Source organism: Gopherus flavomarginatus, chromosome 9, assembly GCF_025201925.1.
Source record: "Gopherus flavomarginatus isolate rGopFla2 chromosome 9, rGopFla2.mat.asm, whole genome shotgun sequence".
Taxonomy (NCBI): domain Eukaryota; kingdom Metazoa; phylum Chordata; order Testudines; family Testudinidae; genus Gopherus; species Gopherus flavomarginatus.
The window spans coordinates 37,785,654-37,808,365 of NC_066625.1; the positions used below are offsets into that span (position 1 = coordinate 37,785,654).

General features: G+C 50.1%; 1 protein-coding gene across 1 annotated transcript in view; it reads left to right on the forward strand.

Moving 5' to 3' along the window:
- The window catches only part of NTN3 (netrin 3), a 95,967-nt gene that overhangs the window by 39,524 nt on the left and 33,731 nt on the right, over positions 1-22,712 (forward strand). The window contains exons 3-5 of the mRNA XM_050968237.1: positions 1,240-1,428; positions 19,091-19,240; positions 21,250-21,303. Of these exons, the coding sequence (XP_050824194.1) occupies positions 1,240-1,428; positions 19,091-19,240; positions 21,250-21,303 (393 nt within the window). The remainder of the gene's footprint in view (positions 1-1,239; positions 1,429-19,090; positions 19,241-21,249; positions 21,304-22,712) is intronic.

Here is a 22,712-nt window from a genome sequence, read left to right on the forward strand (position 1 = left end):
AGAATACACCAAACTGTCAGAGGAAAGTCTAAGGCAGTCTAGACTGGTGTAGTCTGCAGTGCCTCCTGCCTCTCAGCATGGGCATTGTTGTACCAACCTAGATGCCCTCCCGGCTCCCTGAGACCTCATCTGCCCTTAGCCTCAAATCTCCATCCTGCTCCGGCTGAAGTCCATGGCACAGCTCCCATTGACATTTGTGGTGCACAGAGAGATGCCCCCTCCCTCTGTACCGCCCAGTGTGTCACTCCTCCTTTCCTCCTCTTTTCCCGTCACTTCTGCGGTTGGTCCACTGCGCCTAAGCAGGTCTCAGCTGACGGAGCTCAGATACACTGGATGGAAGATCTGGAGCAACAAAAATAACTAACAGGAGGGTAGATGAATATCTGGGTACTCCTGGCTGTAACTTACACCCCCTGATTTCTTGGTGTGTAAATTACATTGATTTAGACTCCCTGGCACTGTGGTGAATGGGTGTACAATACATCCAGGGGAGTCAGCGTGTGACCTACAACACCTTACCTGCAATCCCCTCTGAGTGTGCGTCTGTTCTCTGCAGTGAAGGGGGAAAGCCAAAGGTTCAGCACCTCCCTCTGGTTTGCAAAATGGGAGGGTGGTCTCATGAGAACAGGTTTTCTCATGGGATTTCTGGCTTCTCCAGATTCTGTTCACAGCTGTGACCTGAAAGGGCACAGATAAGAGCAAAAGGAAAAATAGTGCGTGAGTGTGAGTGATGTAGCAGAAGTTTCCGAATGTTTGTTTCCAAGCTAAGGGTGAAGGCTCAGATTGATTTGATCTGAACCAGTTGTCCCAACCTTACTCACTGATCTGTAGCCAATCAACCTACTTTCATTCTGCTCCTGCCTGCATTGCACACACAGGATGCCTAGGAGATGCAGGCGCCGTGCTTTCGGCTCCTTGGCCCATTCAGTCCTTGGCCTCTCAGCTAAGACTGACCCCACTTACCTTGCCAGGGGATTGCACCACCTGAGTACAAGAGCTTGAATTGGGCCTTCCTTTTGAGGCATCTGCTGACATTCTGTGTTAGATGGTTCACTCCGGCGTCCTCTGGCTTAGTGCCTTGAGTTGAAATTTTGCCAGTGGCTCTGAGTCTGCAGCCTGGCTGAGGCAATCTTCTGACTGGATCTGGCCCTGGGGTTGGAGGCTGGGTGAGTGGACTCTTCTCTGGCTCCTGAGCCCTTTTTTCACCTGCTCATCCTCTTCTCCCCTCTCCTCTTGCAGCCTGCAACTGTAACCTGCATGCCCGGCGCTGCCGCTTCAACATGGAGCTGTACAAACTCTCAGGCAGGAAGAGTGGAGGTGTCTGCCTCAACTGTCGCCACAACACGGCCGGCCGGCACTGCCATTACTGCAAAGAGGGGTTCTACCGGGACATGAGCAAATCCATCACGGACCGCAAGGCCTGCAAAGGTAAAGGGAGCTGTCAGCATGGGGGACCTGCCCCCCTCAGCCCTCCTCTCCCAGCTCTTTCCTCCTCTGTTGGCTGCACCATTGCCCTGTCTAAGGGAGCATACCTTTTCTCTACTTAATTCCTTCTGAATGCAGCTATTTGTCCTATATAGCCCCATAAATCCTGCTGCCCCTGCCTGGTTCTAATCTCCATTCACCAGGACAGTCATCTCCCTCTGGCTGCAGGCTGAGGTCTCTGCTGTTTTCCCAATAAGCTGATGGAGTACAAAGGAGAGCAAAAGGGAGACAAATAACAGGTTGGGCTTGTCTTCCTCCCAGGATTTCAATGATGGCTGCGTGTGAGTCTCAGCTGCCCAGGCAATAAGGATGGAATCCATCTGTCCATCCGTTTAGTCTGTCTTTCTGATGTCTAATGCACCCATCCTTCATCTTGAAGGGTCCATGCATAGAAACACATAGATATCTAAAGCCTTGTCTATATTAGAAAACTTGCACCAAAGTAACTAAATTCATTTAATATTGATCTAGTTACACCAGGGCAAACTGTTAATGTAGATGCACTTAAAAGGGTGGAAATTACTTTTGACCTGATTTAGATTAATACAGTCAATTATCACATTGGTTTGAGTGCAACTGGAACTGATTTGGGTTTGTCTATTGTAGGGGGTTGCACTGGTATAACTAGATCCATTTTAGTTCCCCTGTTGCAAGTTTTCTAATGTAGATTGATTCTAGGACCTGGTGCTTGAGGGGGCTGTGTGGATGTGTTATTCCTTGACTTTAGCAAAGCTTTTGATACGGTCTCCCACAGTATTCTGGCCAGCAAGTTAAAGAAGTATGGGCTGGACGATTAGACTATAAGGTGGATAGAAAGCTGGCTAGATCGTCGGGCTCAATAGGTAGTGATCAACGGCTCCATGTCTAGTTGGCAGCCGGTTTCAAGTGGAGTGCCCCAAGGGTCGGTCCTGGGTCCGGTTTTGTTCAATATCTTCATTAATGATCTGGAGGATGGCATGGACTGCACTCTCAGCAAGTTTGCAGATGACACTAAACTTGGAGGAGTGGTAGATACGCTGGAGGGTAGGGATACGATACAGAGGGACCTAGACAAATTAGAGGACTGGGCCAAAAGAAACCTGATGAAGTTCAACAAGGACAAGTGCAGAGTTCTGCACTTAGGACAGAAGAATCCCATTCACTGTTACAGACTAGGGACTGAATGGCTAGGAAGAAGCTCTACAGAAAAGGACCTAGGGGTTATAGTGAACAAGAAGTTGGATATGAGTCAACAGTGTGCCCTTGTTGCCAAGAAGGCTAATGGCATTTTGGGCTGTATAAGTAGGGGCATTGCCAGCAGATTGAAGGATGTGATCATTCCCCTCTATTCGACATTGCTGAGGCCTCATCTGGAGTACTGTGTCCAGTTTTGGGCCCCACATTACAAGAAGGATGTGGAAAAATTGGAAAGAGTCCAGCGGAGGGCAACAAAAATGATTAGGGGGCTGGAGCACATGACTTATGAGGAGAGGCTGAGGGAACTGGGATTGTTTAGTCTGCAGAAAAGAAGAGTGAGGAGGGATTTGATAGCTGCTTTCAACTACCTGAAAGGAGGTTCCAAAGAGGATGGATCTAGACTGTTCTCAGTGGTAGCAGATGACAGAACAAGGAGTAATGGTCTCAAGTTGCAGTGGGGGAGGTTTAGGTTGGATATTAGGCAAAACTTTTTCACTCAGAGAGTGGTGAAACACTGGAATGGGTTACCTAGGGAGGTGGTGGAATCTCCTTCCTTAAAGGTTTTTAAGGTCAGGCTTGACAAAGCCCTGGCTGGGATGATTTAGTTGGGAATTGGTCCTGCTTTGAGCAGGGGTTGGACTAGATGACCTCCTGAGGTCCCTTCCAACCCTGATATTCTATGATTCCTGTTAACTGACATTGGACTGCTCAGCACCACTGAAAATTGGATCAGATCTGCACTGGATTCTGCCCACTGTTGGACCTATCCTCCCCCTGGTTTTCGCTCTGGCAGAGCCCTACAGCCAGCTGTTGTCATTCAAACCTGCCTCACAGCACACTTCCTCTGTGACGCAGCATGACCACAGTCCTCCCAAGGAAAGGAGTGCTTCATATAACAGAGCAAGTGACAGTTGTCATCACCTGGGCCATTGCTGAGAACACTATTTACCTGGGATGAAATCCTGCCCCCTCTGATGTTAAGGTGAGTTTGGCCATTGACTTCAATGGAGCCAGGATTTCTCCCCTGGACTGTGTCTAATGGAGACTGTAAGCTTTTTCAAGAAGGGAGTGGGGCTGCCTTGCTGGCATCAAGAAGACATCTCTGCACAAGTTGGAGAGGCTGCTGGGAGCACACAGGCCTTGTCTTGTCTTTCTTTTCTGCTGTGGAACGCTCTTCCACTCACCACAGTGCGAGACAGTGGCCATTACGCACTTCGCAGCTGGCTTTAGGGTTCTCTCAGCTTCCAGTCATGCCGGTGGGAGCCTTTCCATTGGCTTGTTTGGGGCTGGGTTGGGCCCAGGGAATGGGTGGTTAAAATAAGTCTCCCCATCCCAGCCCCCAGCAAGTTTGTGCACCAATCTAGAACCAACTTCCTCCTTCCCCCCAACAAAAACAGATCCTTTTTGAGGTCTGAGAAAACAGGCCCCTCATTATGGTTCATATTAGTCCTCTGCCACCTTTCTTATGGGTTCTGGAAGCAAACACGCCCAGATACAGAGCCACAAACCAGGCTGGTCACTTAGGATCTCAAGTGTTGTTTCCCATATGTGAGAGATGCAGCATATTTAGAAAAAGCTTTGGATAGACATCCAAGCCAGCATGGTTCCAATGCTCTGAGGTTCACCCTACACAAACTAGTAGTTCCCAAGCTGACGAGAGGTAGCTGGGGAAAGCCAGTTCACCACCTCAAAGAACTCTAGCCTGGGAGGTTGGGATCTTCTCTTCTTCTCCAACCTTGATGCCTGTGCCAGATCATGGCAGGTGACCATCCATATTGGGAAGGACTTCACTCCTGACCCGGTCTTATGATGGGAACATGCTGATGGGCCAGGCAGGCTTGGAGAGGGGATGCAGTGGAACATTTTTCTTATGGGTGTTGTAGAGTCAAAGGAGTGCCAGACCACAAAACGTTGTTTTTATGTAGGACCTACATATAAACAGTGACTGCTAAAGATTTTGGGGAGGAGGGGGCAGTTTTGCAGCAATAGAATAGGTTTAGAACATAGACGTTTGGCCCCTGTTCTTTGGCAGATTAGAACAATTTGAAGGTAGGTAGCTGAGCATGTCGCTTTGTGCTGGGCAAATTGGTAGCCTCTTCATCATCCCTAGAGCATGACGTACAAAAATCCCACCCTGTCCTCGGGAAGTGGTGTGAATGCAGACGCAACATGAAGAGAAAAGTCCCCATTTTAACAAGCACCTCATAAAGTGAAAAGCAGCAGTGGCAGAAAGCACCACTGAGGCCACGTCCAGACTACCCGCCGTATCGGCGGGTTAAAATCGATTGCTTGGGGATCGATATATCGCGTCTAATCTAGACGTGATATATCGATCCCCGAGCGCGCTTATATCGATTCCGGAACTCCATCAACCCCAACGGAGTTCCGGAATCGACAGGGAGAGCCGCGAACATCGATCCCGCGCGGTGTGGACCCCCATGCATGTGTGCCTCACCTCGGCAATCAGCTGTCCTGTGGCTGGGGGATTTCACGGTTGCTCCAGACACCATTGACCTTTTGGTGACTTGGCTTGGAAATGCTCTGTGTGGGAGCCAAGTGGGGTATGGTTTATGTTGAGCACCTTGTGCCAGAAGGAAGCTGAGTGTCCTGCTGCAGTGATGGGAGGGAACGTGGCTCATCGGAGCAGGAGCAGTGCCCCAGTGGCTTGTGGTGCACCCCCATTCCATGATGCTGCCAAGGGGCAATTTTCTTCCTCTGGGAGTACAGCAAGGGCCTGAGAGAGCTCTGCATAACAGCTGAGTAGCTAACCCTGGTCTGATGCTCCTGGACCATCAGTGCCCTGCAATCCAAAGAGATGTGGTGTTGCCCAAGCTGGCTGCAGAATCAGGCTGTAGCTCTGAATCCAAACATGGGGCTGAAGGTGCAGGAGACTTGTCACTCTTTGGGGTGGATCTCAGGACCCACTTGGGTGACACTTTTCGTTAAGAGGGGAACCCCTATGTCTGCTTTGTGGGGGATGGGATATATCCCCTTCTGTTGCGCCATTCTTCATTTCCCTCCTCCATCTGAGGGGCTTACGGAAGAGAGGGTGGTTAGATCTCTGCTTTAGGGGCCTTGGCTCCCTGCTGCTCCCCTTCTGCCAACCCCTCTTCATAGGGGTGGGGCAAGGGTCAGTCTTGGCTTGGAACATGCTAACGGCAGTTGCAACTGATGGAGAGACTTGGGATGGAGCAGTGAGGGAGGCAAAGGAGGAAAATGTTATCAGCAGAAAAGAAAGAGGAGGAGTAGTAAGGGAGGAGGGCAATGTGGACTATCTGGAAGATGCACATTTCCAGCCTCTACATACAGCCAGTGTCACTCGCAAGGGCCCTGCTGCCAGAGGTCTCCCACTTGTGGTGGGTGTGTGCATAGGATATACATGCCAGGGCAATGGTGCAGGATTCAGGCTGGTACTGAGAGTGGTGACGCCCGTGTCTGGATCTTGCTGCATGAGAGCTAGTATGAAAGGGACCCAGTGTCTCTTCCTCATAGATTTTCATTCCAGTGTCTCCAGTTTTGGGATCTAAACCCAGGTTGCATTGTCTCTGTGGGAGTGTTCCTGCCATCTCTAGACACTGCTCATCTTGCCTCTGGGCTTGCTGCCGTATTGGTCAGGCCATATGGTTTCCCAGGAAACAGCTCTGAGTGCAAAGTATTCCCTAAATATTGCAACCCAGCACAAATGCAGAAGGGCAGGCAGCAGACTTGTCAGCCTGTGGTTTCTGGAAAAAGCCCTGAGTCATTTCCTCTGGGGGGTAGGGAGGGGATCTGTAGGAACCGTTGCTGCAACACAATCTCCCCAGCTCCACTATTCTCTCCCACTCCTCTCTCTCTCTCACTCCAGCCCTGTGAAAGTTTTGGTGGTGGCAGTTTGCTGAGGCAGTGCTTTATTCCTGCCTTTGTTTCATCCCTTTGCACACCTGCCCTTGATCTGCTCAGTCACTACCCAGGCCACTGCTGCTATGCTTCTGACCAGCTCCAGATACCGCTGTGTCTGCCTCCCACGGTGGCCCACGTTTTGCCGGTTGGCTGTTCAGTTCTGCAGAGGCTAGAAAGCGATGCCCTTAGCCTGCCAAGCCCTCCAGAATGTGACTTCAAGCTCTCTCTCTGCCTGGCTTCCTCAGGCTTCTCTTGCCAGTACAGCAGCTCCCCATGCACGGAGGAGCCATTGTATCAGCCACTTGGAGCTCCCTCTGTAGAACTCCCTGCCCAGTGCTGTCCTGGATGCTGTCCACTGCTGACACTGCAGACTTGGACAATGTTAGCTCAGCACCACAGATACTGGGCCAGATTCTGATCTCTCTTACTCCAGATTTGCACTGTTATGAATCCACTAGGAGAAGAATCAGGCCTTCTCTTGCCTTAATTACAGGATGTCTTTTATAAATAGCTCTTCTTTTCTTATGGTCAGAGGCTTCTCCCAACTTTTTTGCTACAAGCTAGGCTTGAAGTCTTTGGAGTTTAGTTCCAGCTCCAGCTGAGCCATTGAGGTCCTCCAAAAGCCCTCTGTCACTTCTGTGGCTGATCCCAGCCCAAACCAGCAAGAGCAGACGGAACACTAAATTGGAAAAGGTAGAAGCGAGTTAGCCAACTATTTCCAATCTCCATGGTTCCGTCTGAGTCTTGCACAGAGAGTTGGGGGAGCTCTGATCTTCTCTGAACCAGTTTGCCCAGCCCTGCTGGAGGTGGCTTGGAGTCATCATAATCTGGCACTGTGGAAGCAGGAACTGTTGTTACCCTGCCTATGTTCTTTGCTGGGGATTTTTAGGTGCCTTCCTTGCAGATGTCCTATTTATCCTATGCACCATACATGTGCACACACAAACAAGCTGCTGTGGGAGCCCGTCAGACAGACAGGAAGACTCTAGACAGTGTGTGTGTGTGCGTGAGTATGAGTATTCAAAGGATCAGGCAATTTATTTCCACACACTGAGTCGTGGGAGGGACTCTGAGCATTTTCTCCGGTGGCCCTCTTTCGGGCATCTTTGTATTTGGAGCTGAGGGCGGAGTAGCATGAGAGGCCCTAGTCCCCTCCAATTAAGTGTGCCACAGCTTTGTCTGCCTAATCCACATGGCAAAAGCAACAACTTGAAGTCTGTCGGGACAGTCCCTTCTGTTATCCTCACAGAGCGTAACTGCAGAGTATTAAGCTGATGGAAAGTGTCTCCATTCAGAGGCAATTCTGCTGTTATTTTACGGCCAAGCTGCAGCTCATGATGCACAAAGGAAGCCTGCTCGCTTACCCTGTTGCTCCTAGGGACAGATCCTGCAGGGCTCAGTGTGCTGGTGCTGAGGGCCTACAAGCCAGGCACAAAAAGAGCAGAGGTGGCCTTCTTCCCAGTGGCTTTTGACATTCCCATGTTCCTAGATCCCAGACAGGGATTCTGCTCGCTAATTCAGACCTATTGGAAACACCAGGATTCCTTGCTAGGTGAGGAAGTAATAGGAATCTCGAAACAGCTTGGCTGCTGCTGCTGTTCTATGGCAAGGAAGGCTACATTGTTCTAGGAAGAGGAAGGGGATTGAGAGGGAAGAGCTCCAGCATGCAATTCACCAGGAGAGCTCTGCTCAATGACTCTGCACACTCAGCTGAATCTTTAACAGCTGTCCCCTGGGAGGCAAGCACTCCCAGGGGCAGCAGGTTTGTATAATTTTTGGTGGTGCCCAGAACAGGTCCAAGTCTCCTCCCCCATCCCTCCCACACACCTGCCTTGTAAGCCAGTATACAGTAACTCCTCACGTAAAGTTGTCCTGGTTAACACTGTTTTGTTGCTACGTTGCTGATCAATTAGAGCAGTGGCTCTCAAACTTTTTTTTTCCATGGATCACTTGAAAATTGCTGAGGGTCTTGGTGGACGACTTAATGATCTTTCCAAATGTTGTATGTACCGTTAGCTAACTATTGTAAAGCGCTTTCGATAAAAGTGCTATATAAAAAAACCCCTAAATAATAATTAACTTTTTTTGTTCTAGACATAAAAGCACACAACTCATATTTTAATATCAGTTTAACCTTTCTAATGCAATGGATGTGCCCTCTCTCCCCTGCCGCAGCAGCCCCTGAGCTCAGGCTGGAAAAGGCGGGTGTGTCTCTTCCCTGCCACAGCAGACACAGAGTTGAAGCTGGAAAGGAAGGGGGTCTCCCCCCAGCATCCACAGCCCTGAGCCTCTTTCTCTGTCTGCCATAGCCCTGCATGTCCCAAATTCTCCCAACCCCCTCTTCTCACACCACTGCTCCCTCCTACCTACTCCCTATTCCCCCCAAGGCCACCACCTCACCTTACATGTACCTCTTCTCCAGGGTCCAGGCACCTAATTAGAGGAGTCATGCCTGCGCGGCTCCACTAATTAGGTGGGTGGCCCTTCATTCTCTCATGTGTGGCCACCCAGGAGTGCATCTTAGAGGGAACTATCCGCTGTGACAAAGTTCCTCCTCTACCTTGGTGGGTCCTGCGCTTATTGGCAGATTTGCTCACCTCAGTGATCTTCCCCTCTTGTGGAACCCACAGTCTGGGTCAGCTCCTCCTGTGTCTGATCAGGAGTTGGGAGGTTTACGGGGGAACCCGGGCCCGCCCTCTACTCTGGGTTCAAGCCCAGGGCCCTGTGGATCGCAGCTGTCTATAGTGGCTCCTGTAACAGCTGCATGACAGCTACAACTCCCTGGGCTACTTCCCCATGGCCTCCTCCAAACATCTTCTTTATCCTCACCACAGGACCTTCCTCCTGGTGTCTGATAATACTTGTCCTCCTCAATCCTCCAGCAGTACAGTCTCTCAGTCTCAGCTCCTTGCCCTCTTGCTCCCAGCTCCTCACACATGCTCCTTCTCCTCTGGCTCCTCCCTGCCTGACTGGAGTGAGCTCCTTTTTAAACCCAGGTGCCCTGATTAGCCTGCCTTGATTGGCTGCAGGTGTTCTAATCAGCCTGTCTGCCTTAATTGGTTCTAGCAGGTTCCTGATTACTCCAGTGCAGCCCCTGCTCTAGTCACTCAGGGAACAGAAAACTACTCAGCCAGTGACTAGTATATTTGCCCTCTACCAGACTCCTGTACCACACTGGCCTGGGTCTGTCATACCATGGACTACCTAAATGGAGCTCGTGGACCAGTGGTGGTCCATAGACCACAGTTTGAGAACCTCTGAATTAGAGAACATGCTCGTTTAAAGTTGTGCTATGTTCCCTCATAGTGTTGTTTGGCAGCCGTCTGCTTTGTCCACAGCTTGCAGAAAGAGCAGCCCATTGGAGCTAGCTGGTGGGGGGTTTGGAACCAGGGTGGGCCAACAGCCCCCCTATCAGCTCCCCTAAGTTCTCTGTTCTGCTGCTGCCCAGCAGGCTATCAATTGCTTGGCAGTTCAGGTGTCCCTCCCACCCACTGCCATGTGCTGTTCCTGCCGTCTGCCTTGGAGCTGCTCCAGGAGCCTCCTGCTTGCTGTGCAGGTAGGGTGACCAGATGTCCCAATTTTATAGGGACAATCCTGATTTTAGGGTCTTTTTCATATATAGGCTCCTATTACCCTCCACCCCCATCCTGATTTTTCACACTTGCTGTCTGGTCACCCTATGTGCAGGTGGGGTAGAGGGAATAGGGGTGCTGTTGTCAGGGTGTCCCCCTCCCCTGTTCCTGATCCCCCCATCTCACAGAGCGAGGGGGACACGACAGGGCTCAGAATGTAGGGAACTGGCTGGCAGCAGCTGATGTCTCGAAGTCTCTCTCACACATAGGGTGTGTGTCTCTGTCTCTCTCAATGCCATGCTGTCTTCCTCCCTCCCCTCTCCATTCCTGCTGCCTTATAGAGTGCGAGGCTGCATTAACAATAACGTGTTAACCCTTGAGGGCTCAGCCAAGTGCTAGTTCATCAATTAGCAGTAAGGCATTCCCTGGGAAATACCCCACCCTGCGACTCCACCGCCTCAACCAAGCTTCATAATCATCATTGCTGTGTACAGTATTAAATTGTTTGTTTAAAACTTATACTGTGTATGTATATATATAATATAGTCTTTTGTCTGGCAAAAAAAGTAATAATAATTCCCTGGAACCTAATCTCTCCATTTACATTAATTCTTATGGGGAAATTGGATTTGCTTAACATTGCTTCACTTAAAGTAGCATTTTTCAGGAACATAACTACAAATTAAATGAGGAGTTACTGTATATTTTTAAAATAATGTAAAAATGTGAGGGCTCTGGAGTGAGACTCGTATTGAGGGGTTTGGGTGTGGGAAGGGCTCAGACAGAAGGCTGGGGTGCAGGGGTAAGGGCTGTGGATGAGGGGTTGGGGTTTTGGAGGGGGCTCAGGGCTACGGCAGAGGGTTGAGGTGCAGGGGCTGAGGGCTCTGGGGTGGGACAGGGCTGGGGATGAGGAGTTTGGAGAGAGGAGGATTCCCCCAGCCCCCCCCCCCCCCACAGGCAGCATGAGTTCCGGGGGAGGCTCCCCCACTTCCCTCCTGCACCCCACTCAGCTCACACCACTGTCACTGCATGTGCTCCTAGGGCCCCTCTCAGGTACAGGAAGCCCCCTCGTCTCCCCTGGGGTGGGCGCCGGGGGTGGGGGCTGGCATCACGTGTGCCTCCTCCCCTGCTGCTGCCCCTCACTGTAGCCTCACTGGGGGTGAGGGGTGGGGCTTCCCCTTGTCCAGTGTTGGGTAGGAGCAGTGACTGCAGACTGGGGGGGGCCTGTGCTGGTGGAGGGTCCCACTGGAAAATGACAGGGTCTGAGGGGGAAGGGCAGGCTCAAGGTCAGCCTGCCTTTGCAGTAGGGATAAGGGGGCACTAGGACCCTGCAGCAGCAGTGGATGCAGGGAGGCAGCATGGAGCTGCAGGGGAGAGACAGGAACGTTCTGCTCTGGGGACCCGGGAAGGTGAGCAGGGGCAGCAAGTGGATTCCGGGGGACACTTGGAGGAGGTGCATGGGGGCAGTAGGTGAGGCCGGGGGAGAGACCTGGTCCCAAACACTGGTGGAGCTGGGCTCCTGAGCCCTGAATATTGCTGGAACCCGGACACCATGAGCCCATATAACTTGCCACCTGTGCGCACTCCCGGTATGTGCTGCATGCAAAAGGCAGGTGTTTTGCCAGCTACATTTCCTGGAGTGCTAGCAGAATTTGCAAACACCCCTGGAATGTCACAAAGTTAGACAAAGCCAGGGGACACTTGCACCGGGTCATCCTCTGCTGCATTGTCTGTGTCAAGTGGGAGGCTGGTCTTGTGGTAAAGGCGCTCTGCTGTGACCCAGGTGAGCTTGGTCCTGTTCCTGGCTCTACCACAGGCACCATGGGCAAGTCACTTCATCTTTCTGCATTTATAAAATAGGGATCATCCTATTTCCTTTCTCCCACTGTGTTCTTATCTTGTCAATTTGAATGGTAAGTTCTCTGTAACCAGAATGATCTATGTGGTTATATAGTGCTCAGCACAGTGAAAGGGCCCTGGAAGTATGATCTTAATACATATAATATGGAGCAATATTTCCACCATATAGGAACTGTAACATCTCTGCCACACCAGCTGCCTGCTAATTCTCATACAGAGCAGCACAGTTAATGAGCCGCTCCAGCTCAGCCTTGTGCTGAAGTGGACACGAGAGCAGGAGTACCCAAGATCCTATGGGCTGTGTGTAGCTTAGTGCACTAGCAAGGCTGTTTATAAATTACACCCTGTACATGGCCAGGGGAAGGCTTCCAGGTGTCAGGAGGCAGGAGTGACCACGGGGCTAGAATTCCTGATTCGCTGCCATTTCCATTTGCAAGCCAAGCTTTAGGTATGAGTGAAATGAATCAACTTGATGCACTGCGAGAGGAGTTTATATGGCAGCATTTCAACAACTAGCAATAAAGAAAGCCCAAAATAATAATCAGAATAGGACTACGAGCTATTCTAGCAGGCAAAGCTAACTATGCTAGCTGTGGATGAGAACATGATCCAAGAAATGGTCCATAAAAGCCACAGGAAGATGATTTTTCAAAGGCTTGTCAAATAGCTAAAGCCCGGAGTGCTCAAACGCTTGCAGAAAAGCAAGGCAATCTCCTTGTAGGTACAACATCTGCAGAGCAAACTGCTTCAGACTGGTAAATGCAGTCAAATGGCAATGGCAGAACAGTAGCTTTTTAGTTGGGATACTGGAGCACAATTAGTGTCATTCCAGGGAAAATATAGAACAAGCTCACTAAGGAAACTGTACCGATATCTGAAGCAAAGCTTGTTTCTTATTCAGGACAGGATAGTCCAGTGTAAAGGCAAGTAGCCATCACAATTGGTTTTAAAAACCATTACTATTAATAACTGTCCAAATATGAAATGGGGCTGCACTACCTGTGTTAGGACTTAATGCCTGCCAAACTTTGAAGATCTTTAATTACCACATACACAGAGCACAGACAGGATCTCAGCAGAATTCCCAAGTGTATTACAGTGTCTAGGATGTTTGGAAGGAGAATTAAGACAGATAAACTAGTAACTCTAGTAATCCATCCACCATAAGACAATGTAAAAACTGAATTTGGTAGTATAGAAGAGCCTGGAAAACACAGAACAATTACAGGATTAAGTCAGTGATTGTATGTGAAAAGCCAAACAAACTGTGGCTATGCATTAATCCCTGTAATTTAAATAAAGCCATAAAAGGTGAGTGTTCTCCAGTGAAAACCGTTGAGGAGTAGCAACTAAGTTCTCAAACACAAAAAATGCTCAGCATTAGGTGCAAAGATTTGTTTCTTGGCAAGTGAAGCTAGATTAGTTAGTTCTAAGTGAGTGACTTCATACAGTGTTCTGGGCCAGATCCTGACATCCAGCCAAACTGCAGGCAGCACAGCTCAGGTGCACCTCTCTGCTCTCCTTTGGTCATGGCACCACCATGTTTAGGGCAGGTTCCCCACACTGAGAGCTGCTCCAACATATGCCAGATGCTTACAGTACCAAAGGGCAGAAAGTGGGGCTAGAGACTGGCTCAGGTGCATCTTGGCGAGTCCCCCTTTCTGCTGACCACGTTCTCTTGTGCCAGCTGCAGCAATAAAGAGAAGAGATGCCATAGGAGCCATGACACCCAGACTGAAAAAGAGGTAGTCCTGGGGGATGTAGCAAGACCGCATAGAAGGACTGGTTTCTCCAGCATGGATGCCAATGGACAGGTGATTAAGGACATCACTTCCAACAAAACCTCAGTTACATAAACCTAAGCAGTTACCAGACATACAAACACAACTTGAAGAAAGACATAGAAACAGACATAGAGAACTGCTTTCTAGACCGACGGCTAAGCAGCCAGTGCCCCAGCAACACTTGATACTTACCAGCAAGTTAAAGAACTATGGATTGGATAAGGTAGATAGAAAGCTGGCTAGATCGTTGGGCTCAATGGGTAGTGATCAACAGCTCGATGTCTAGTTGACAGTCGGTATCAAGCGGTATCAAGCGGAGTGCCCCAGGGGTTGGTCCTGGGGCTGGTTTTGTTCAACAACTTCATTAATTATCTGGATGTTGGGATGAATTGCACCCTCAGCAAGTTCGTGGATGACGCTAACCTGGGGGGAGAGGTAGATATGCTGGACTGTAGGGATAGGGTCCAGAGTGACCTATGAAAATTAGAGGATTGGGCCAAAAGAAATCTGATGAGGTTCAACAAGGACAAGTGCAGAGTCCTACACTTAGGACAGAAGAATCCCATGCACCCCTACAGGCTGGGGACTGACTGGCTAAGCAGCAGTTCTGCAGAAAAGGACCTGGGGATTACAATGGATGAGAAGCTGGATATGAGTCAGCAGTGTGCCCTCGTTGCCAAGAAGGCCCACGGCATGTTGGGCTGCATTAGTAGGAGCTCTGCCAGCAGATTGAGGGAAGTGATTATTCCCCTCTGTTCAGCACTGGTGAGGACACATCTGGAGTATTGCGTCCAGTTTTGGGCCCCTCACTACAGAAACAATGTGGACAAATTGGAGAGAGTCCAATGGAGGGCAATGAAAATGATTGGGGGCTGTGGCACATGACTTCGAGGAGAGGCTGAGAGAATTGGGCTTATTTAGTCTAGAGAACAGAAGTGTGAGGGGGGATTTGATAGCAGCCTTCAAATACCTGAAGGGGGATTCCAAAGAGGAAGGATCTAGGCTGTTCTCAGTGATGGCAGATGACAGAACAAGGAACAATGGTCTCAAGTTGCAGTGGGGGAGGTCTAGGTTGGATATTAGGAAAAACTATTTCATTAGGAGAGTGGTGAAACACCGGAATGGGTTACCTAAGGATGTGGTGGAATTTCCATCCTTAGAGGTTTTTAAGACAAAGCCCTGGCTGGGATGATTTAATTGGGGTTGGTCCTGCTCTGAGCAGAGGATTGGACTAGATGACCGCCTGGAGTCTCTTCCAACCCTAATCTTCTATGATACTCCTGCAGCATAGTCACAGTCATGTATTGTACCAACAGGCAGAGATGCCAGAGGAATCATCAAAGTTGTTTAAAATGCCTGAGCCATTCCAGGCATCTGTTGAGAGAGGAGATGAAAGTGCCCATTGCTCTAGTACAGAGAAAGGCAAAGTAGTATTGCTATTAAGAGTCAATAGCCATAGGGTTGGCATGATGAGTTATTCAGTTTGTTGCTCTCTGTAGTTGTTGGCATCAGTCAAGCCCCTAGATTGAGAAATAGCTGATAACTAACCACCTGCATCACGTCTATGAGATGTTAACATCCCTGCATCTCAATCTTCCTGCGTAAGACCCCTCTGCTCACGTGGAAGGGAATTTTCCGGTGCTCTGTTGGCGTGGAGGGTGGCTGAGTCTCAGTGGGAGTTTCCAGAGCTCTGCCTTCGAGAGCGTGTGTGTCGCTGCTGTGGCTGCCCCATGGGAAGTCTGGAGTAGAGCTGAGGCCATGGAAAGGGAGACGGGATGAAGCAGTGAGAGGGATGGACTCAGACATGTCCAGTGAGGTTTAGGGGAAGGTGCTGGGTTGGGTTCACTGCAGACTGAAGCCTCATGATAAAGAAGCTGTGTGGGCAGGGGCTAGTCAGAGCCATAGATCAAGGTGAGAGCTAGTGTGTGACTGGCTCCAGAGTGCGCCTGGCTCTGGGTTACCCCATAGTCCAGCCCAGTGACCTGGTCAGTGTCACATTGCAGATCAGCTCCAGGGGCCCACACAGAATCCCCCTAGGACATGGCCCCAGGGGTCTTCTCAGGGTCTCTGCTGACTCCCTCATGTTTCCGGGAGAGCTAGTGAAGCCATAGATTGCTAAGTGAGGCATTACAGGCCCCCACAGTCCTGGCACCAAAACATGCTAGGGTTGAAGAAAGGCCCTGTGTTTCTGAAGGCCCCATGCCATGCCAGGACTCCCTCATCTGCTGCCATTTGTTATCACAGCTGAGCCCTCCAAATACCCTTGCCAGAAACACATCCATTTCCAATCCCAGCCAAGATCTGATAAGGACCAAGGCGTCTGTTCCACATTAGGCACTGCATGCTCTTGTTTCTTGCTGAGCATGAGAAGGCCTGGTGAGCAGGGATGCTGTGCTCCGACGAGATCCCATCTGGTGAAAATTAGGGAAATGATAACATCTTTTGGGGGGGCACAAGGGGAGTTGTTTTTGTTTGTCTTTGGAGTCACGTTTGACTATTACACTGATGGAAACCTAGATACCTTTCCCAGTTCTTAAACAGCCCGAGTCCTAAGCTGGCTGATGGGACAGTCATCTCTAGGTTTAGCAGCTTCTCTCCCTCCTGCAACTCTCCCATCAAGCACTCACTACAGAATGAGTAAACCCTGTGGCTGTAGGGCTGGGATAGGGGAATGAGCCAGTTTTGGTCCTCCCCATGGAGTTGGAGATCAGATGTGCTGGGAAGCACCAAGAAGACCCACTTCAGATTCATCCCATGGCTCTAGAGCCAGAGAGGAAGATGTGAAAACAAGAACCATGAAGGAATAACTTCACTTCCATCCCCTGGGTATAGCTCCTGGGATGAGGGAGTGAAAGGGAAAGACGCACTCTGGGTCCTTCCAATGAAGACAGGAGACCCACCCCCCACCCCCTACCCGACTCTAGCTTATCTGTGTCCTCTGATGAGGGGAGATTGGACTATGGAAGTGTGTGTGTGTGTGTGTGTATAAAGTGGAAACTGTATTCCAGTCCTGGTTCTAGCACTCATCCCCTCTGAGAGAGAATCACCCCGTCACTATGGAAGAATGAGAAGATGGGTCTTGTTGCTAAGCATGGCTATGATACAAGCAGCATTACTGGACTGAAGCTTTCAGCCCAGTCCCTCAGCTTCCTCCTTGAGGATGTCAGTGGTTTGGTTCAGCAAATTCCTGCTGCATCAGCAAAAGTGTTGCAACCTCACAGGTGTTCCATTCATTGTAGTACCTTTCATCCTCTGAGACTGACCCACTGCTCAAGGCTCCAAGACCTCCTCTCTTGCATCTGTAGACAGAGAGAGGGAGATAGCATAGAGGCCAGGAGTAGCTGGAAGGCAGGAAGGAGAAGTCCAGACCATTGAGCCAAGTAGCAGCACAGCTGTGGTTGCTTACAAGACACTGAGCAACTGTTATGGATGGATCTCCAGTGATGACACAGGCATTGCCTCTCCTCTCTCCCGCTCTGCACTGGCCATGGCACTGCATCCTGCAGATCTCCAGCTTGCTTCCCCTTTGCCAGTATGCTGGGCTCACCGGCTCTGGCACATACACTCATCTTGCCAACAATAAAAACAAGCAGAGTATCATAAATGGTTTTCCCTTTTTCTGACACAAACCAGGGTCGCTTTTTACACATTTTTTCCAAAGTTAAAAATTCCCTGCTGAAACCCAACCCTTTTATTTCTTTCTCTCTCCTCTTCCTTTTTCACTCCCTCCCCTCTTTCACAAGGCTGCAATTAGTTACCTTTAATGAGCCTTAACACTCTCTCTTTCACCCTGCCTCCCCCCCCCCCAGCTCTCGATTGGCTAATTGATGGGGCCAGCTGGCTGGAGAGCCTGTGGAAATTCTTCCCAGGTTCCACAAGGTCCTCTGAAGCAGCTGCAGCTAAGTTGGCCCTAAGGTAGGGAAGGGGGTGGGAGAAATTGGCTGTTCTGATGTCCGAAGCTCACATGATGGCAGACAGCTGTAAGTGCCTATTCAAACATTCTGAGCTCTAGGGACTGAACCTGAGGAGACTTAACTGAAAAGAGGTCATGCTCTGTTCCAAGCCCTTGATGAAAAGAAACACACAGTAGGAGCGTCCTCTGGCCAGATCCCTGTGCTTGGAATGAGATGCGAGTTCCAGCTCTGTGCTTCTCTGATCCTGGAGGCTGCTTCTCCAGTGGATCCCCATACCTGACTGAGGGGGTGAGAAGAGAATTCATTCTTCAGATTTCGGTCCTGGCCCATCCCACTCTTATCTGTTTCACCCTGCCTTGAGATTCCCATGACGCCATATGAATTGCTCAAGGCTCTTTCTTCTCAGGAGAATCCTCTGGGGAGTTTCAAAACGCAGTCTCCTTTATATTTTGTCACTGGAGCTAATGTGTTTATCCAAGTGATAGGCTGTTAGCTGTAGTTGGTGTTAGATGTAGTGAAGGCGTGTGTTCTGCAAACTGCTCCTATCTAGTTTTGTCAAGGCACTTTAGCCTTGACTGGCACCAGCCCCTGCTATTTCAGTTCCATGCCCCACCCAGCTTTGCCAATGCCCTGTAGTCCTACCTTTGTATTTAGGGCTGACGAGATGGGGCTGGGGGGGAAGCCGGTACAAATGACCGGGTCCCGGTGGTCCGGAAGGGGGCCAAGGGCCCAGCTTCCGCAGTTTCGTCGGCCCTATTTAGCTGGTCCGCCCTTGCTGGGCGGCTTGAAAAAGTGTTTTCACTGTGGCCCAAACCGGCTCTTGGCGGCCCTGTTTGTATTCATTATGCAGTAAATTAGTGTGTGTGCAAACAGCCTGTGCAGTACTTACATCACACACATGCCCTCACTTACACAAATGAGCTCCTGCTCCTGCATACCAAAGTGTTTGGAGGGGGGCTGTTCTTTGTACAAACACCTGTAGAGACAATCCCTGCCACTTTTCATTAATCGCTGGTCACCATTCATTATTCTTCTGTGTAAAAACTTCAGTCGTCCAATCAGGGAATAGCAGCAATACTATTTGATTCAGGTGACCAGTTACATACCACAAATACCAGATTATGAATAGCTAGTTGTGAGCAGTCCTTCGGTTTAAAATTGTTTATCTGAAAGTTTCAGTGAATACATCAGACCCATACATAGAAAATCAGGCTTGGTTAATGAACAGAAAAGAAGGTCTAAATGAGCTGAGTAATACCCCCAGTGGATTTATGGTGTTTTAACGATATTTTGTTCATTTTCAGTCTGTATGCAATGGCTGTTATCAGAGACATGCCCTGTTTAGCACAGAGGGTTGTGTGTGAAATACATCTATTGTTTTTCTTTTAGCAGCGTTTCTATTTCTCTCTCATTTTCTCAGCTTGTGACTGCCACCCTGTTGGTGCTGCCGGTAAAACCTGCAACCAGACCACCGGGCAGTGCCCATGCAAAGATGGTGTGACAGGGCTCACCTGCAATCGCTGTGCCAAGGGCTACCAGCAGAGCCGGTCACCTGTGGCTCCCTGCATCAGTGAGTAATGCTGTCAACAATGCCTAGTTCCAATGTTTGTGTGTTCTAGAGCCCCAGTTCCTCCTTTGCCATCTTTACAAGTGCAAGATCTCATAGCTATTTTGTTATCTGAGGCTGTGAAGTGCTTTCCTGCTGCCAGGGACTGTGAGATCATTGGCTCTTAGAAGCTAAGCAGGGCTGGCGTGGGGCAGCAGTTGGGTAGGAGCCCTTCAGGGAGCACCACATGATAGTGGATCCATACCCTCAGGGGCTCTGTACTGCTGGAGAACATCTTTTGAATGACCCCACAGCTATGTGGGAGCTCTGCACAAGAGGTTTTCTCTACTCACTTCCTTCTCTTCCATCTAGCTCCCCCATGGCTGCTCTCTGCACTGGAAGCCAAGCCAGTGTCCCAGCTCCCACAGCTGTGCTGGACTGAAGCTGAACTGGAAGCCTTGGGGAGGCTGTAAGATTCTTTCCATGCTCCGTGCCCCAGGGAGGCCAGCAGTGGGAAGAGATTAAAGGTGGCAGCTACGTTATGCTGATGGGAATAGGATTCTCCTCGTTCGGCTCCCTTGCAGGAGCACAACGGGGCAGAATGGGGACCGTAGTGCACAGAGTCAGCTAGCTGGCATCTCTCTCCACCTGCTGATCTCAGTGTTGCAGGGAGCACAGCAATGGCTCTCGGGGCTGAGATGGGCAGCTCTGTTGGTTTCTCTAAAGGTCTCCTGGAAGCCTCCAGTTCCTCTTTATCTTGCATCAGCAACAGCAGAGCTCTCCCAGCAGGATCAGTGGATGCCTGGCCTGGCTCTCTTGTCCAGAGAGCAGCACTGGCTAGGAAGAGGAGTTGATACGTGAGCAGAGAACATCTCTTCCAGAGGTTGGCTGGTGCCAGGGTGGAGGCAGGGAGACAGTGCTGCTGCACAGGCCAATAGAGAACATGACACAGCACACAGTGGCCTTGTCCCTCGCTGCCACTTATCTGCCAGGGCTCCCAGCATGTCACTGCTCTGCATGGTCTAGGCTAGTCAACCTGGAGCTAGACGGTGCTGTCTGAACACGAGTGACCATGGCAATGGTATTTGTAGGATTAGGCTGGTGCACAGTGCTGAGTGCCCTACACCACCATATGGAGTGGGGGGAAATGGGTGAGTCCTGCTCTTGTTCTCAGAACGTCTATTGTAATAAATCCGTTACCACATAGGACTTCAGGGTTGTGGCTGTGCTGCCAGCTTGGATACTTGGAACTTCATGGCAACTGTGGAGACAGAACTTAGAGCCTCATGCTCCCGAAACACAGAATGCCCCCTTTCCAACCACATGAGCTAATGGAGAATCTGCGTCCAGCACAGGGCCAGGAATCCTGGTTGAAGAGTTCCAACTGTACCCCCATACAGGCAGTAGTAACACATTCACACTGCCCAGCTGATTACAAAAGAGTGTCTTGCTCTGTTTCACTGGATACCGGGCCAAATTCTGTCTCTGGTTGTATCAGTGCAAGTCTGGAGAAGGGCTGCACTGAAGTCAATGTAAAACTCTCATTTTCTTCAATGGTGCCAAGATTCAGTCCTAATTATAGCGGGTGAAATTCCCTCCTGGTGTTAACTCCATTGAAATCATCAGAGTTATGCCAGTCTTGGCTCATTGACTTCAGTAGAGTTATTTTAGATTCACCCTAAAAACAGAACCAGCGCCCACTATGAATGAAGCTTGTTAATCCTCTATACAAATCCTTTGGGGGGTGTTTTTCCTGGGCTTATCCCCTGGAGAACCCTATGACTCCCAGGGCTCCCTCTAGCCTCACTGGCAGGGACAACAAGGGGGATGTACTATGATGCACTCCCTCTTAGTGCCTGGCATGTCCCCATGGCAGAAACAAAGGAAACCAACAGGGGACGCTGCTTTGTCCTTTCTTGCTGCTAGCAATAGACTCTCCACCAGCAGAAGCGGGGGAGGGGTATAGGTTTTGACCAACCCTGCTGTTGGAAAGCAAGCACCCTTCCTTAAGAATCTCACCCCTTCTTTTCCAGAGATTCCTGCCATCAACCCAACCTCCGTGGTCACCAGCACAGAAGAGCCGGCAGGTGAGTGCTCTAAATCCCAGGATTCAAAAGGCATAAAAAGAACACTATCTGGGCACCTTGCAGCTATTCCTGTCTAATTGTATTTTCCCCTTACCATTCCCAGAAGACTCCCCACTCTCCCCTTATTTAAGTGTGCACTGGCATTGAACACCAAATAGTCTCCTCATGCCCAGCTTGGTTGTGGAGAGCAAGCAGCTAGGTCTTCTCCAGTGAAAAATAAAATGTGCAAATGAGGTTTTAAATCATATTTATTTTTGGAACCCAACCAAAGAAACTTGGCAGAAGTCCTATCAGCTTGCCTGCACTCTGGCCAGGAGCAGCCCACCCCCTCGAGGGAGGGGACCTAGTGCTTTCTCACGTAGGGATTCAGGGAGGTTTGTTTCTTTAATCCTCTCCAAACACAAGAGATTTCCCCTGAGTGCTCTTTGCCTCAGCATCAGCCGCCTTTGGGGAACATGTGGTTTCCAAGTCTGCTGTTCTTGTTCCAAGGCTCTCAGGCCATGGCATCTGTCCCACAGCTGTGCCGTCCAGTGGCAGGTTGAGAAATGGATCAGCTTGCACCACTGGGACACATGTTGAGTTCTCTTTTCAGAACCAGGTGGGGCCTGGCCCTCGGGTGGGTACCTCCCCACATCCCTGCACTCCCACACAAGGGCCTGGCATAGTTGCTGTCCTGGCATTCTCCTGAGAGCGGGGAGCTCCTGGCCTGCCCAAGCAGACAGAAAGCATTGCTGGCTACAGCTGATTTCTGAGCATCCATGAACAGCCATGGTTCCAAATGGAGGACTGGCCTCCTGTTGCTAGCTCCTCCGATGGCTTCCCTCCACCTATCTGCATAGCCTCCTTTCTTCCTGGACTGGGCTTGAGCTAGCTGCCTCACTGTTTTCTGAGAGGCTCGGACAACGGGGTGATGGTGCACACTTGATGGGAAGGGGAGAGAGAAGCCAAGTGTCAACTGCAGAGCGATGGCATGGTAAACCCATAATGTCTCTCAGCCTCTACAGGAGGCTCGGCTCTGAGTTAAGCAGGAGACGTAACAGGATTGATACCTATGGGAAACCTAGGAGAGTGCTTTGACAAGGAGAAACAGCTATCCATCACAGTTCCAGGAGCTATCTAAGAGGAAGGAGCAGGACTGTTTTAATGGAACTCCATCCACCCCTGCTAGATCCTGCGGGCAGGTTAGTGGCACTTCATGGTCCACAAGCCAAAGGCTGATAATAGCAAGAGCAAGACCTTCTGTTTTCAGGCCTCACAACATCATCCTTCAATATGATGGACTCTTATCTCCATCGAAGGTCCACGGGTCACTTGCTGGAAGACTCTCTGCACCTTGAAGTCTTTAAACCATGAGTTGAGGACTTCAGTGGCTCAGACACAGGTTTGATGCAGGAGTGGGTGGGTGAGAT